The sequence below is a fragment of the Tamandua tetradactyla genome, chromosome 5 (genome assembly GCF_023851605.1).
Source record: "Tamandua tetradactyla isolate mTamTet1 chromosome 5, mTamTet1.pri, whole genome shotgun sequence".
NCBI classification, from domain to species: domain Eukaryota; kingdom Metazoa; phylum Chordata; class Mammalia; order Pilosa; family Myrmecophagidae; genus Tamandua; species Tamandua tetradactyla.
In genome coordinates, this window is record NC_135331.1 from 92,190,812 (window position 1) to 92,205,110 (window position 14,299).

The following is a 14,299-nucleotide window of genomic DNA, read 5'->3' on the forward strand; positions in this document are numbered from 1 at the left end:
ATTACCCCTAGTGATCCACTAGGAAAATTTTTGCTTCCTGTCCCTGCTACCCTGATTTCTGCTGGTCTACAGGTTTTAGTTCCAAAACGGGATGTGCTTCCTCCAGGAGAAACAACGATACCACTGAACTGGAAGTTAAGATTGCCACCTGGTCACTTTGGGCTACTTATGCCTCTGGCTCAATAAGCCAAGAAGGGGATTACATTATTGTCTGGGGTAAATGACCCTGAATATCAGAAAGAAGTAGGACTGCACCTACATAATGGAGGTAAAGAAGAGTTTTCTTGGAATATAGGAGATCCCCTGGGGCGTCTATTAGTACTACCATGCCCTGTGATTAAAATCAATGGAAAACTGCAACAACACAATCCAGGCAGGACTACTAATGGCTCTGAAACTTCAGGAATGAAGGTTTGGATCACCCCACCAGGCAAGGAACCACAGCCAGCTGAAGTGCTTGCGAGGGGAAAGGGAACATGGAATGGGTAGTGGAAGAAGGTCGTGATAAATATGAACTTTGACCATGTGATCAGTTACAGAAACGAGGACTGTAATGCTGTTTTGTTCATGTTATACTGTTTAAGTTGTAAGATATCAAGTTTAAGAATGAATGTTGCCTAAGGATTTGCACCCTATTCTGGAGAGATTTAATGTGTTTCCAGTTATATACAAGACAGTTGAGTATTGTCAGGTAAAAGAAAAGAATGTGTGCTTATTGTTTTCATTTGGAAATTAAGTATGGTTTAAGGTGATATATATATAGGTGCCAAGTTGACAAGGGGTGGACTGTCATGGTTAGGAACATGTGTCAACTCAGCCAAGTTGTGGTTGCTGTTTATCTGATTGGGCAAGTACTGGCCTGTCTGTTGCAATGAGGACATTTCATAGGATTAGGTCATGATCACATCAGCTGATTCCATTTGTAATCAGCCAAGGGGGAGTGTCTTCTACAATTAGTGATGCTAAATCTAACCAGCGGGAAAACCTTTTAAGGAGGACTCAGAGGAGACAGGCCCCATTCCTGCTTTGGCTGGTGAGCCTCTCCTGCGGAGTTCATCCAGACCCTCCATCGGAGTTGTCGGCTTCACAGCCTGCCCTGTGGATTTGGACTCTGCTTTCCCATGGTCACGTGAGACACTTTCATAAATTTTATATTTGCAAGTGTTCCCTGTTGATTCTGTTTATCTAGAAGACCCTAACTAATACACATGGGCAAGAACTCTGCCACTGAGCCACCATTGCACCACCCTGGCTGTTTTATTTTGCAACAACAAAGACTATTCTCTACCAAGAGCTTAGTAAACCTGAAGACCTGAAGATACCTTTAGAAGAAATGGGTTATATAAAGCCAAAATATTTGGAAGAATCAACACGTATGTGCATCTTAGACCATGTGTAGATATAGCTTCATCACTATGTCAAAACATGGTATAAAATGGTTTCAAGAATTTTCTTTCTTCCTGGACTTATTGACCAGGACATTTGCAAGTAATTCAAAATTATGTGTAAACAAACTCAAACAAACAAAACACAGTCTTTATGGTTCTACCTGATCTCAACATAGGCCTACTTGAAAATTTTCCTCTATTTTCAATTTTTGGTACCATCCTAGTGGGTGTGAAGTGGTATCTCAGTGTAGTTTTCATTTGTATTTCTCTAATGGCTAATAATGTTGAGCATCTTTTCATATACTTATTGACCATCTGGTTATCTTCTTTGGAGACATGTCTATTCAAATCCTTGGCACATTTTAAAATTCAATTGTTTGTCTTTTTAATGTTGAGTTGTATGAGTTCTTTATATATTTGGGATATTAAACACTATCAGATATATGGTTTCCAAGTATTTTCTCTCATTTTGCAGACATTTTTTGTTGTTCTTGATAATGTCCTTTGCTACACAAAAGTTTTTAATTTTGATAAAGTTTATTTTATCTACTTTTTCTTTAGTTGCGTGTGCTTTAGGTGTAAAAATCTAAAAATTCATTGAAATTACTCCATTAGTGCCCTTTTTTGGTATTTAGTTGCTTTTTTCCTGTGTACCATTTTGATTTCCTTCTTTCTTTTTCTCTCTATATTTATAATTATTTTCTAAGTGGTTATCTTTGTAACCACTATGAACATCTTAAACTATTAACAACTTAGGTTCACTAGAACCAACTGTGATGATTTGAAAGGATCATGTGCATTAGAAAAGCCATGTTTTAATCCTGATCCATTTTGTGGAGGCAGCCATTTCTTTCAATCCCTATTCAGCACTGTAGGTTGGAAACTTGATTAGATTATCTCCATGGAGATGTGATGTGCCCAATTGTGGGTATTAACCTCTGATTAGAAGAAATGTGACTCCACCCATGCCAGGTGGGACTTGATTGGTTTACTGGAATCCTTTAAGAAGGAACCATTTTGGAAAATACTAGAAAGCCATGAGAATCACAAGAGCCAATGCATCCAGAGACCTTTGGAGATGAAGAAATAAAATGCCCCTGGGGGAGCTTCATGAAACAAGAAGTCTACAGAGAAAGCTAGCAGAGGTCACCATGTTCACCATGTACCTTTCCAGTTGAGAGAGAAACCTTGAACATCATCAGCCTTTCCTGAGTGAAGGTAACCTCTTGTTGGTGCCTTAATTTGGACATTTTTACAGACTTGCTTTAATTTGGAACATTTTCACAGCTTTAGAACTGTAAACTTGCAACCTAATAATCTCCCGTTTTCAAAAGCCATCCCATTTCTGATGTATCACATTCCAGCAGCTAGCAAAATAGAACACCAACCTAGTTTCAGTATTATAAAACTCTGCACTCCTATATACCCCTTTTCTGTCCCTTTTATATTATCTCAGATTAATCTTCATATATTATATGCCTGTTAACATATATTTAAAATGCTATTACACATTTGCCTGTTAAGTCATATGGGAGTAGGGGCCAGCAGTTACAAAGCAAAAGTAAAATAATACATAATTTTATATTTATCTATGTGATTTTCTTTACTAATGTTCTTTAATTCTTCTATGGTTTTGAGTTACTGTCTAAAATCCTTTTATTTCAGCCTGAAGGACTCCCTTTAGCATTTTTTGTAAGGCATGTTTTGGGGGTAATGAACTCTTTTAGTTTTTATTTATCTGTAAATGTCTTAATTTCTCCTTCATTGTTGAAGGATAATTTTATGTAGTTTTGGATGATAAGTTTTTTTTCTCTTTAAGGACTTAAAAATGTCATTCCACTATTTTCTGGTCTCCATGGCTCCTAATGAGAAATCTGCTGTTATCTTCCTTTTTTTTTAAATTTTTATGTATTTCTTTAAGAAAACAAACAATATACTTAGAACTACCAACAATGGACATCTTAGTTAGCTTGGCCATACACATATGAAATGAAGTGTCCGTATAATCATTGTAAAGCCTATGTTTGTGCAGTAAGTTTCATAAACTAATTTAAAATTAAGGCAACAAGGAAAAAATCTACATATTCAGATAGTATTTGCTGTTAATCTTATTGGGGATCCCTTGTATTTGACAAATTGCTTCTTTCTTGTTGTTTTCAAAATGCTATCTGTTTTTAGACTTTGACAATTTCACTATAATGGATCTTGATGTAGATCTCTCAGAGTCTATCCTACTTAGAGTTCACTGAGCTTCCTGGATGTGTATATATATATTCATGACTTTCATCAGATTTTAGGTGCTCTCAGTCAAATACTTTTTCTGCTCCATTCTCTCTCTGTTGTCCTTCTAGGACTCCAATGAGATGTACGGTGGTACACCTGATGGTGTCCTACAGGTCTTAGGCTTTGCTCATTTTTCTTCCTGCTCCTCACACTGGAACATTTCAATTGTCTTCAAGTTTGCTGATGGTTTCTTCTGACTGTTCAAATTTGCTCCTGAGCCCATCATCCAATGAGTTTTTAATCACAATAACCATTCTTAGCAGCTCCAAAATTTTTGGTTCATTTTTATGATTTTCCATCTCTATTCTCTTCAGTGTTTTCCTAATTTCCTTTAGTTCTTTGTATATGTAAATCCAGGTCTTTTGGGTTCCTTTAGCACATTGAACACATTTATGACAGTTGATTTAAAAGCTTTCATTAACAGTCCCAGGGATGGTTCCTCACAGATGGTTTCTGGCATCCTTTTTCCTGTGAACAGGCCATACTTTCCTATTTCTTTGCATGTTTTGTAACTTTTTTGTTAAGAACTGGACATTCTGAGTATTATAGTGTTATTAACTCTAGAAATCAAGTCCTCTCACTCCTCTGGGGTGCTAAATTTGTTCTTTGTTTTTGCTGTAGCTGAGGGCTGGAGCCATCAATTTGTGACTTTTCAAACTATTTTTGCTCCCAGTTGGGGAATGGAAAGAGAAAAAAGAAAAGGGTACTACCTCTGTAAGCCTCCTCTGCCATTTTTGGTAGAGAGGGTTTGGAACAGTGGCCACCCTCAGAGCTAGGCACCCAGTAATCTGAAATAGCTGATTAATAGTAATGACCAGTGATCTGACCAAATGATACCCCCAACCACCAAAGATCTTGGGGAACCAGGTCTTTTTATCCCACCCTGGCACTAGCAAGCTGCAGCAGATGCCTGAGCTGCAGCCCCCACTGTTGCCTGCCATGCCACTGGGGGATGGGGGATAGAAGCCACTGCACACAGGGTAAAATTTACCAAGGCTTCACAAGTTTACAAGAAGCTTCTTCCTCCAGCTCTTCCCTGGATGCTGCGAAGTGTTCCACTAGACGCCAGAGTTTTAAAGTGGCTGATCCAAGACAGTTGCTATAAGTTCAATAATTCTTTTGGTGAAGTGAATCTTAGAGTTTCAACTCCACCATCTTTCCATAATCCTCCTCTAAGTTAAAAGTATTACCTTTAACATTACAGCACTACTATTTTAGGGATCTGACAAATCCCTAAAGTCTGTCACTTCACTGACATTTTATGGGAATTATTTCTTTGCTGACTACTGTTTCTTATGCTTAGAGTTCACTTCTTGGTATTATATTTTGTGATGCTTTCCAGAAAGGATATAAGACTATATTAGAAAGTGTTAATTTTTTTCATCCTTAAATCATTATTTGGCCGAGTATAGAATTCTAGATTCAAAATATGTATATTTATATAAAGAACTCAGAGTACTGTCTTTTAGTATTTAGTATCACTGATGGGAAGACTGAGATCATTCTGATACTCATTTCTTTACACACAACTTGTTTCTCTCTGGAGGAGCTCAGAAGTTCTTTTCAGCTTTGTAATTCAAAAATTCACGAGGACAAATTGAAGCAAAAAACCACTCATTGCTGTTTGCCACCATCAACTGGCCCTTTCAATTTTAAGACTCTCCTTCCTTCCTAGAAAATGTTCTTCTATTACATGTTTTGCATACTCTCTCTCCTTGATTTATCATCCAGGTCTCCTAATTTTTCTTTCATCTCTGTTCTTTTGCTCTATGTTCTGAGATATCCTTGACTATCAGATTCACCAATTCAAATTTCAGGGCCTGTCCATTTTGCTCTTCAACCTTGCCCCTGAGTTTCAACTTTGATAATCAAGTTCTTAATTTCCAGAAACCTTCTTTTCTTCCTTTGCTTTTTCACAGAAGCTAATTTTTTTGGCTTATGAATGTAACATCCTGTTAAATATCTCTGAAAATGATAATTAATATTTTTACCACTCCCTTCTACTTCTTCCCTTAGTTCACCTAGCTGTTTCTTCTTCAAGGTATTTGTCTGATCACATTATAAAGAAAGGATTCAAAGTGACCAAATGATTATAGTAATTGATTATAGGTTTTCTGTGCAGTTGGATGTGTTTCCATGGCAGGCCTTTTCTAAAAGGGCAGGTTAATTGTGGTTATCCATGGATGAAGATTCCACAAATATTTATTAAGTACTCACTATGGGCTGAGCATGCTGTGCAAGGGCTACCCTTCCCCACTGCAGATACATGGAAGTTTTATTTCAGGAACAGGACACTTTTGAATATTTACTGCTATGGAGAGCCACCTTTCACCTTTATTTTTCCCCTTCCCTCCAAATTTGTTTTAGAAGTTCAAAGATACTTTTGGTTCTTATTCTGTAGCCCTAATACCCATGCCAACACTTTGACTCTTTTGAGGCAAATCCCTATTTTATTTTAGAAACCTGGCCTTACTGCTTTAACCTGGGGGCAAAAGCCACAGCCCTAGACCTTAGAGTAGTAGCCTCAATCCTTGGCTGCAAACTGAAATTAACTGGGGAGTTGTAATAAATACTTGTGTCTAGAGTTCCATCCTTTTAGATTATTATTTAACAGGTCTGGGCTGAGACTCAGGCCTCAGGATCTAAAAAATTTCCCCAGGTGAATTTAAATGCAGCCAAGGTTAAGAACTGAACTAGAGGTTTACTGGTCCAGCTGTTCCACACTGTTTTGTAACAATCCGGAAGATTGCCCCATAGCCTGCTTTGGTTCCCATGCACCAGCTGACTGTGAGCTTGGAGTTCTGTCCCAGCTTGTACAGAACAGTTTGTACCTCTGCATAGGTCTATTCTACACTTCTTTTGGATTGGGTTTCCTAACTCTAGTTTCCATCAGCCCAATTTCATCTACTTTACATATTCCAGAAATTCTTCATAATTTCTGATCAAATTCTTACGCTCTTTTTTCCAGCATTCCTATGGACTTCTTTCTTTTTTCAAAATTACACTTTTTTTTTTCCACCTATCATTCCAGTGGTGAGAGGGAAGGACAATAGTCTAACAACCTGCAGATCACACTGTTGAAATTTTCACCTTTAAAAATGTGGCCAATTGCATTTTTTTGTATTCAATGTGGCTGAAAGTACTAAGAGGCAAGAGAGCCACCTATCACTGGCATTTTGATGCACCTACTCCAACTACTGAAGCGGAAAAACCAGAAGATGGGGAAAAAAAGAACTGGTAGAGCCTTATGTCAGTTAGATTGGATTTTCTAAGAAAGCAAAGCTTAAATGTAATGATATAGCCCTTACTGGCAATCAAACCAAAATATGAAGACTAAAAAGTAAGTAATTATAATAATGTCAACTGGTGTACCTTAGATCACAGTGAATTTTTTTAATGGCAAAAGGACAACACCATAAAAATTACAAAATGGTCCTCTTAATTGGCACAAGTGAAAATGTACACTGGAACAGAATCTAAACATTGATTTGCAAACATTAGAATCGTGATATAGAGAATCAAAATTAAAATTTCCCTGTGAAGGAATAAATCCTGACAAAATACCTAAGTCCTCTCCTTCCACACAAAGTCAAACAAGAAAAGGAAGCAACAGATCATGATACAGTAAGCCATTTGATCCAGCCCATAATGTTACTCTATGGGGGGGGGGGGGGGGGAACCAACCTGGAGAATGTCATTTAGATATGATTACTATTAAAAAGATATATATTTAATTTAAAGATTGTTATTAAAGACCAAGACAAATTAACCACAGTTATAGGTCAAATCTGGTAAAACCGAAAAGATATGCTGATGGATTCAATGTAGAATATATGAACAAATGAGGAATAAAATAAAACAAATGAATTAAATCCACTTAAGAAAAGAAAAGAAAATTCCATAAACACAGCGTAGAGGGTAAGAAAAGGATATGAAGTGTCAACCATGTACAGCATCTTTTCTTCATTCAACTGTCAAACAATCTTGTGGTTATTACGCCCATTTTACAGAAGAGAAAATTGTATGCTCATTGTTGTTAAAGATTGTTTAAAGTCATAAAAATATCAAATAGTGATTCCAAAGTTTAAAACGCAAGTCTATCACATCTATAGCCTGTCTTTCCCCTTCACTACTTCACTGTTTCTTTATATGAGACAGAAACTTAGTAATTCCTATGTCTCTAAAATGGTAGACTGTAATGAGTGATCAGTGTCCTACTGTTCTTTTCTACTGTCAAGCTGGCATTAGTTCTAGGACTTTATACATCACTTTGAAATCTAAGTGTACTGGGTGAGACTACAGAGGAAGGCAAACTGGTGAAAAGAAAAGATTTCAAAAAGAACAAGGTGATCTTTGCTTCTTACAAAGACCATCTTTAAAGCACATCCTTCTTCCACATAACTAACTTGTTTCAAAGAGGGAAAGCAAGTCAACTTAACCTTGAAAACTGAGGATTTAAAAAGATTTTTATAAAATTGATTTGTTCCAGTAGACAAAAAGGGCTTTAGGGAGAAAAAAAAATAAAATAAACCATTTACTCAATTTCCAACAAAGTCCATTCTAACAAGATGAAAGGTAAGAGATCAGTCATTGACCTTTTGGAAATAGAAAAAAATAAAACTACATAAAGGATTATGTAAACATGTTAAAAGCATTCTATCTATATTATGCCACCATTCACGCCACAAGAGAGTTGACATGGGGGGGGCAGGGGACATGAATCTGATCAGTTCTGCAGAAGAAATACAGGAAGGATAAACCAGAAAATGAATAAGATTGATCACCTACAGGGGATAGGTAGCAAAAGGCTAGAAATGAGGAAAGTAAGGATGAAAGGAGGGTTATACTTCCAAGGATATCTCTTTGTACAGTTTAGAATCATGGCAATGTTTTACCTACCCAATAAACAAGTAAATAAAACCACAATGTAGGATGAAAACCAAATGAAATACAAACAGTAATAAATGAACGTAACTGTATTACATGATAACATAACCACATTGAAGGGAAAGAGGATAAAACACCAAACCTCAGTTGGAAAACAGCATTTTGGCTGTATACTATAAGGATAACAACAAAAAGAGCTGTACACAGATACTTCCTACTTAGGAAATGTTTCATTAGGGGTGTTTCACAGAGATATGTTAGCAATTCTGAAACTACTTTATGTATATGCTAGATTGAGCAAATAAGTAAATGTACTGTGGATAAGAATTAGGTTTCTCATTGTAGGTGCAAGGAGTATCAAATGAGCAAATGGAGAAGGTGAGACCCTAACCTGTGGTATTGGGTTGGAATGAGAAGTTTTAGTATGAACTTGTGGTTTTTAGTATTTGCACAAATTGATATAAAAATACATGTGCGTGTGCTTTGAAAATTATTGCTGTTTTTCTTTCTTTCCTTTGTATATATGTTATATTGTACATTAACAGAAGTTAAAAAAAAAAGGAAATTCATACGTGTGTATGCATGTTGACTGACATATTTCCTGACATATATATATATAGCAGGCTATTGATGCAGCCTAAGAAGGAGGTAATATTGAATTTGACTAAGATTGTAAAGATAGAGGTGGTGAGAAGACATAATGAATAAATGACTAAAATATTCATTTAAAAAAAAGTGTAAGGAGCAATGAAAATAGAAAAATTATCATTTAGACAAATACTGCAGTAATTACAATTGTGTACAAAAATCAAAGCACTTATTGTATACTAGGGAAAATGCGTGAATGGTGCGTTAAATATGTTACATAAAATATAAAGTGATCAGTGGTATATACGAAGTATTCTGGGAGGAAGAATGACTAGTGACCCAAGTTCTCAGAGGTGTCCTTACTCCCACCCAATAAATGAATGGAATAGCTTTAATTTAATCAGCAAACAGCAAAGCAAGATTTGAATGCAGGCCTCCTAATATAAAATAGAATGAATGCGGTTATCTAATGCTGGTTTTACTCAAATGTTAAACTGTTTCATTTATCTTGATGACAGTCGGTGAAGTGGGTTTGAGAGTCCTGAAGGTGATTATAATCTATTGCTCTCTTTAGTAAACTAGGGTAATTTATATAACTTTTCTGAACCTCATTTTTCTCACCCAGAGAAACAAATCTTACCTCATGAGTTAATTATGAAAAATAAATGCATAAATATGTAATGTAACTATTATAGTTGTTGGTACACTACAGGAATTTGCAGACTGAGAATTCCTTTAGGAAGGGATTATCTTGTATTCATTTTTTAAATTAGAGCCTGGTACAGTGTGTACACATGTACACGTGTGTTGAATTAATATTTATCAAATGAAGTGACACATAAGTAAATATTGAATCTAAAATTATTCTTGAAATAAACTCAGTGTTCATATCTATAAACAGAATCTTTGTTAAATCCCTATATGCTAAGAGATGGAACCCCACTTTTAAGCACTAGTTCCTTCTCACAGCAATACTTACTTTCTACTTTTGCTCCTTCATTTGGATTTGAGTACCCCTCTCCTTTCTGTTTGATTCTCCGGATAATTCCTCCATCTTCAAATAAATCCTCTCCTTTGAAATCAAGGAGTTCAACCTAGAAAGAAAAAAGTGATTTTGCTAAGAAGAGACCAAAAAAGACCTAACATGGGTAAAGGCAAGGGAACTCAATTCTTGTTTCATGCTACAAAATAGAAAATTTATGATTTAAAATAAAAATTATCTCTGCATCTTAGTTATTGGAAAAGTGGAGAAAAAAAAAAGAGCATTGTACTTCTCAAAACCTCAAAGAACCTTAATGTAGTGATAAATGTCTAGGACTATATCCTGTGGGGCTGCAGTTCAAAGACAAGCAGAATTAGATTATAAGCGTTTATAGCAGACACATTTAGTCCAGAGTGGTAATTATTACTTCTGGATTTTGAGGGGCTCTTTTATATATGTTTGGCCTTATATTTAGAGATAGGAATGAGACTAACCAGGTCAGGATTAAGGTAATTCAGAACATAGGGGTAAGGAATACATCGTCTATATTTTAGAATTGCACCTGCTCTTTGAGACCAAGGGAAGAAAGGTTTATTTTGTCTGTAACTTAAATTATCTGTGGCGCTTAATCTAACTCAACCTGTCTGGACAGCTCATTTGAACAACTGAAATCTGGGGAGCCCAAAGTGAGAATGAGGGCCTTTGATCCTGTATAGCTTAATGTAATAGCTGGATACATCCTAGAATATCTTAAGTGGATGGTCAAAAAGTGTTGGGGGAGACTCTTGAGGGATGGGAGAAAAAGTGGAACTGTTGAACCTTGCATCAAGGAGTCTCTCGGTGCTGTGTCGAACACTAGGGACACCCATGTCAATGGGTCAGGCCCTTGATATTGAGGTTTACTCTTGTCAGGCTTGTGTAATGTAGCGGAGAAGCTTAGCCTACATATAGGTATGCCCACGAGTTACTTCTGGAGGACCTCTTTTGTTGCTCAGATGTGGCCTCACTCTCTCTAAGCCCAACTCTGTAAGTGAAATCATTCCCTTCCCTGCTGCATAGGACATGACATCCAGGGGTGAAAGTTTCCCTGGCGGCATATGAGATGGCTCCCTGGCGTGAGTGAGGCCCAGGCACCAGGGGATCAACAGTTCCATCCTAAGGGGGTGAAAAGAAGTATAACTAATGGAGTGTCAGTGGGTGAGAGAGTTCAAGTGGAGTCAAGAGGTTACTCTAGAGATCATTCTTATGCAAGCTTTAGTTGGACATTACTACCTATGATGACTTGCCAAACCCCAAACAAGACCATTCCAGCCAATCCTAAAGAACATCTAGGGAGTTTTATAAGATTCTACAAAGGTTCCATGCACTAGGGTAACTTTCTAGAAACCTAAAACCTCCACATGGGTCCCTGGACCAGATAAGTCCTGAAACCTAGGGGGCACAGCCTCTCCAGAACAACAGCTATTTCCATCTCCCTACCCCATATTACTGACAGCTCCTTCCAACATGAAAAAATGAGACTGACCATAGCCTAAATACCCCTAAAGAGTGGGATAGAAAGACCAAAGGCGATGGTGGCAGAGAAGGAAGGGTTTAACAAACATGATTGCTTAATCATTAAACTGATATTTCTTTTAGGCTCCAGTATCTTAGAGCAGCTAGAAGTAAAAACCTAAAACTGTTGAGTTGTAGTCCATGCCAGACCCTGAAATCTGCTCTACAACTAATTGTTGTGCTATGCTTTGAAATGTATTGCTTTTTTGTATATGTTATATTTCACAAAAAAGAGAAAGAAGTCAATTGTAATGACAGAAAAATATTTATTCCAGGTGCTGTGACAGTGGCTCAGTAGCAGAATTCTTGCCTATGATGCTGGAGACCCAGGTTCAATTCCCAGTCCCTGCCCATGCAAATATTCTTCAATATTCTGAAGCAACTAGAAGGAAAAATCTGAGATGATGATATGGTAACCCATGATAAACTCTGCGATCTGTCCTGTAACGACTTGTTGAAGAGTGCTTTGAAAACTATTGCTGTTTTCTTTCTTTGCTTTGCATATCTGTTATATTATACAATAAAAATTTTTTTTAAAAAAGACAAGCAGGAAATACTGGGGAACTACCTTGAGGGCAAAAGGCAAGGGGTCAAGGTGCTGGCACAGAACTCTTTTGTCTGACCCTAAAAGGCCACTTTAACTCCAGATTGATGGAGTTCAGTTCTTGAAATGTAAGAATGAATCCTATGAATCAGGTCTCAATCGGCTAAAGGTGTATTTTACCTGTTAAGATGATTCAGACATTTCCCCCCTTAATTTTTTTTTTTTTAGGTGCAGTGTCCAGAAATTGAACCCAGGTCTCCCGCATGGAAGGCAAGCATTCTACCACTGAACCACCCATGCACCCTACCCCTTAATTTTTTTTTTGCATGGGCAGGCACTGGGAATTGAACCCAGGTCTCTGGTATGGCAGGCGAGAATTCTGCCAATGAGCCACCGTTGCACCACCCAGACCTCCCCCCTTAATTTTTAAATCAGGTTTTGACAAATATGTTTAATTCAACATAGGATGAATAATATATCATCACCATCTACCACTTCAAATGAAGAAGTAAAGTCTGTGACGGTTATAAACTTGGTATAGGCACATTTCAGTAGTATCTCCAACATTTTGGATCTTATCTTCTGGTCGGTTTTGCGTATGGCATACATCACTGGGAAGGACCTTTATTTCTAAGTCAGGTGTCTTTTGTTTATTTGGATATGACCTTTTTCTGCCAGAGACATGTTTCTAAGAAAGCACTGGCACACACCATACCCCCTTGGGTTTGTGGGAAACAATTCAAGAACTCAAAATCCAAAACAAACAAGTTGGATCTGATTTTCAATAGCAAACTTAGCTCCTGTTTCACTGTCTGTTTCTTCAAAGCCAGCACTGTAGTAGGGCAGATGCTGACAAGGCAATACCACAGCACATACTTGCCTCAAAAAAGAGAGTTGCATTTGAGGGAATTTTGGGGACACTGCCAGCTGAACCATATGCATATTCTGGTTTACAAAGTAAGTGGCAGACCTCGCCTTTCTTCATGGTAGCCACTCCAATGTCCCATGCCTTGATGACTTGACCTAAAAGAAAGGAAAAGGTAGTTGAAAGTTATAGGCCAGACATAAAAATATTTCATAAAACAGAAGTTCAAATGAATTTCCAGTTCTTCACACTATATATTCAACTAGTAATTACAGGCTACAAAATTACAGAACTCAGTAAAAACTAACCATTAAAAAATACTGCAGTGGCTTGAAGGTGAAAGTACTCCCAGAAAAACATGTTCTTAAATTTAGTTCCTGTGGGAGTAAAGCCATTGTAAGTGGGACCTTTTGACTTTAGTTAAAGTGTGGCCCACCTCAATCAGAAAGGGTCTTAATCTTAATTACTTGAGTCCTTTAGAAGTAGAATGAAATTCAGACAGAAAGGCACAGTGGCAACAAGCAGAAGCTGAACATCAAAGGAAACTGGAAGACAAGGGAGAGGCCAGGAGAGGCTGCCATGTGCTTTGACATGTGGTACAGGAGCTGAGGACCAAGGACCACCAGCAAGCAGCCCTAGAACATCACAGCCTTCAGGGAGAAAGCATCACCTTGATGATGCCGTGATTTGTGATTTTTTTCCCCCACCTTAAATTATGAGCAACTAAATTCCCATTGTTTAACCTGACCCATTTAATGATATTTGCTTGAGCAGCACAGAAAACTAAAACAAATAAAGTTTGACTCTTTGAGGGGTACCAGAGAAGATTCTCTGCTGCAGAGGATGAAAGTAATACTACTTCCTAAACGATATTTAAACCAACTTCTCAAGATTAACAGTTTGAAAAGCAGTGGTAACATAATCCATGAAATATGGCTGGCTTGCAAGTGTTGCTTAATTCATAATTTCAACCATAATTATAAGTGCTGAAACAGAACAAAAACAATAAAGAAAATGAATCTATCCTAAAGGCAGACAAACAAACAAGAAATAACAGGAAAAAATATACATTGCATCAATGGAGTCATAAAACAAATTGTTCTCAAAATTTAGTATCAGAAAAAATTTTTTTAGTTTTTTTTAACAAAATAGCATGCTATTTTTTAACAAAATAGCATGTATCCTTTTGTCTAGTCACAAAACTGCAG

General features: G+C 37.1%; 1 protein-coding gene across 8 annotated transcripts in view; it reads right to left on the bottom strand.

Annotated features, from left to right (window-relative positions):
* Positions 1 to 14,299, bottom strand: part of FKBP5 (FKBP prolyl isomerase 5) — a 172,064-nt gene that overhangs the window by 62,947 nt on the left and 94,818 nt on the right. For all 8 annotated transcript variants that reach the window (XM_077161580.1, XM_077161581.1, XM_077161582.1 and 5 more), the window contains 2 exons: positions 13,107 to 13,249; positions 10,126 to 10,240 (listed from right to left, as the gene is read on the bottom strand). In XM_077161580.1, the coding sequence (XP_077017695.1) occupies positions 10,126 to 10,240; positions 13,107 to 13,249 (258 nt within the window). The remainder of the gene's footprint in view (positions 1 to 10,125; positions 10,241 to 13,106; positions 13,250 to 14,299) is intronic.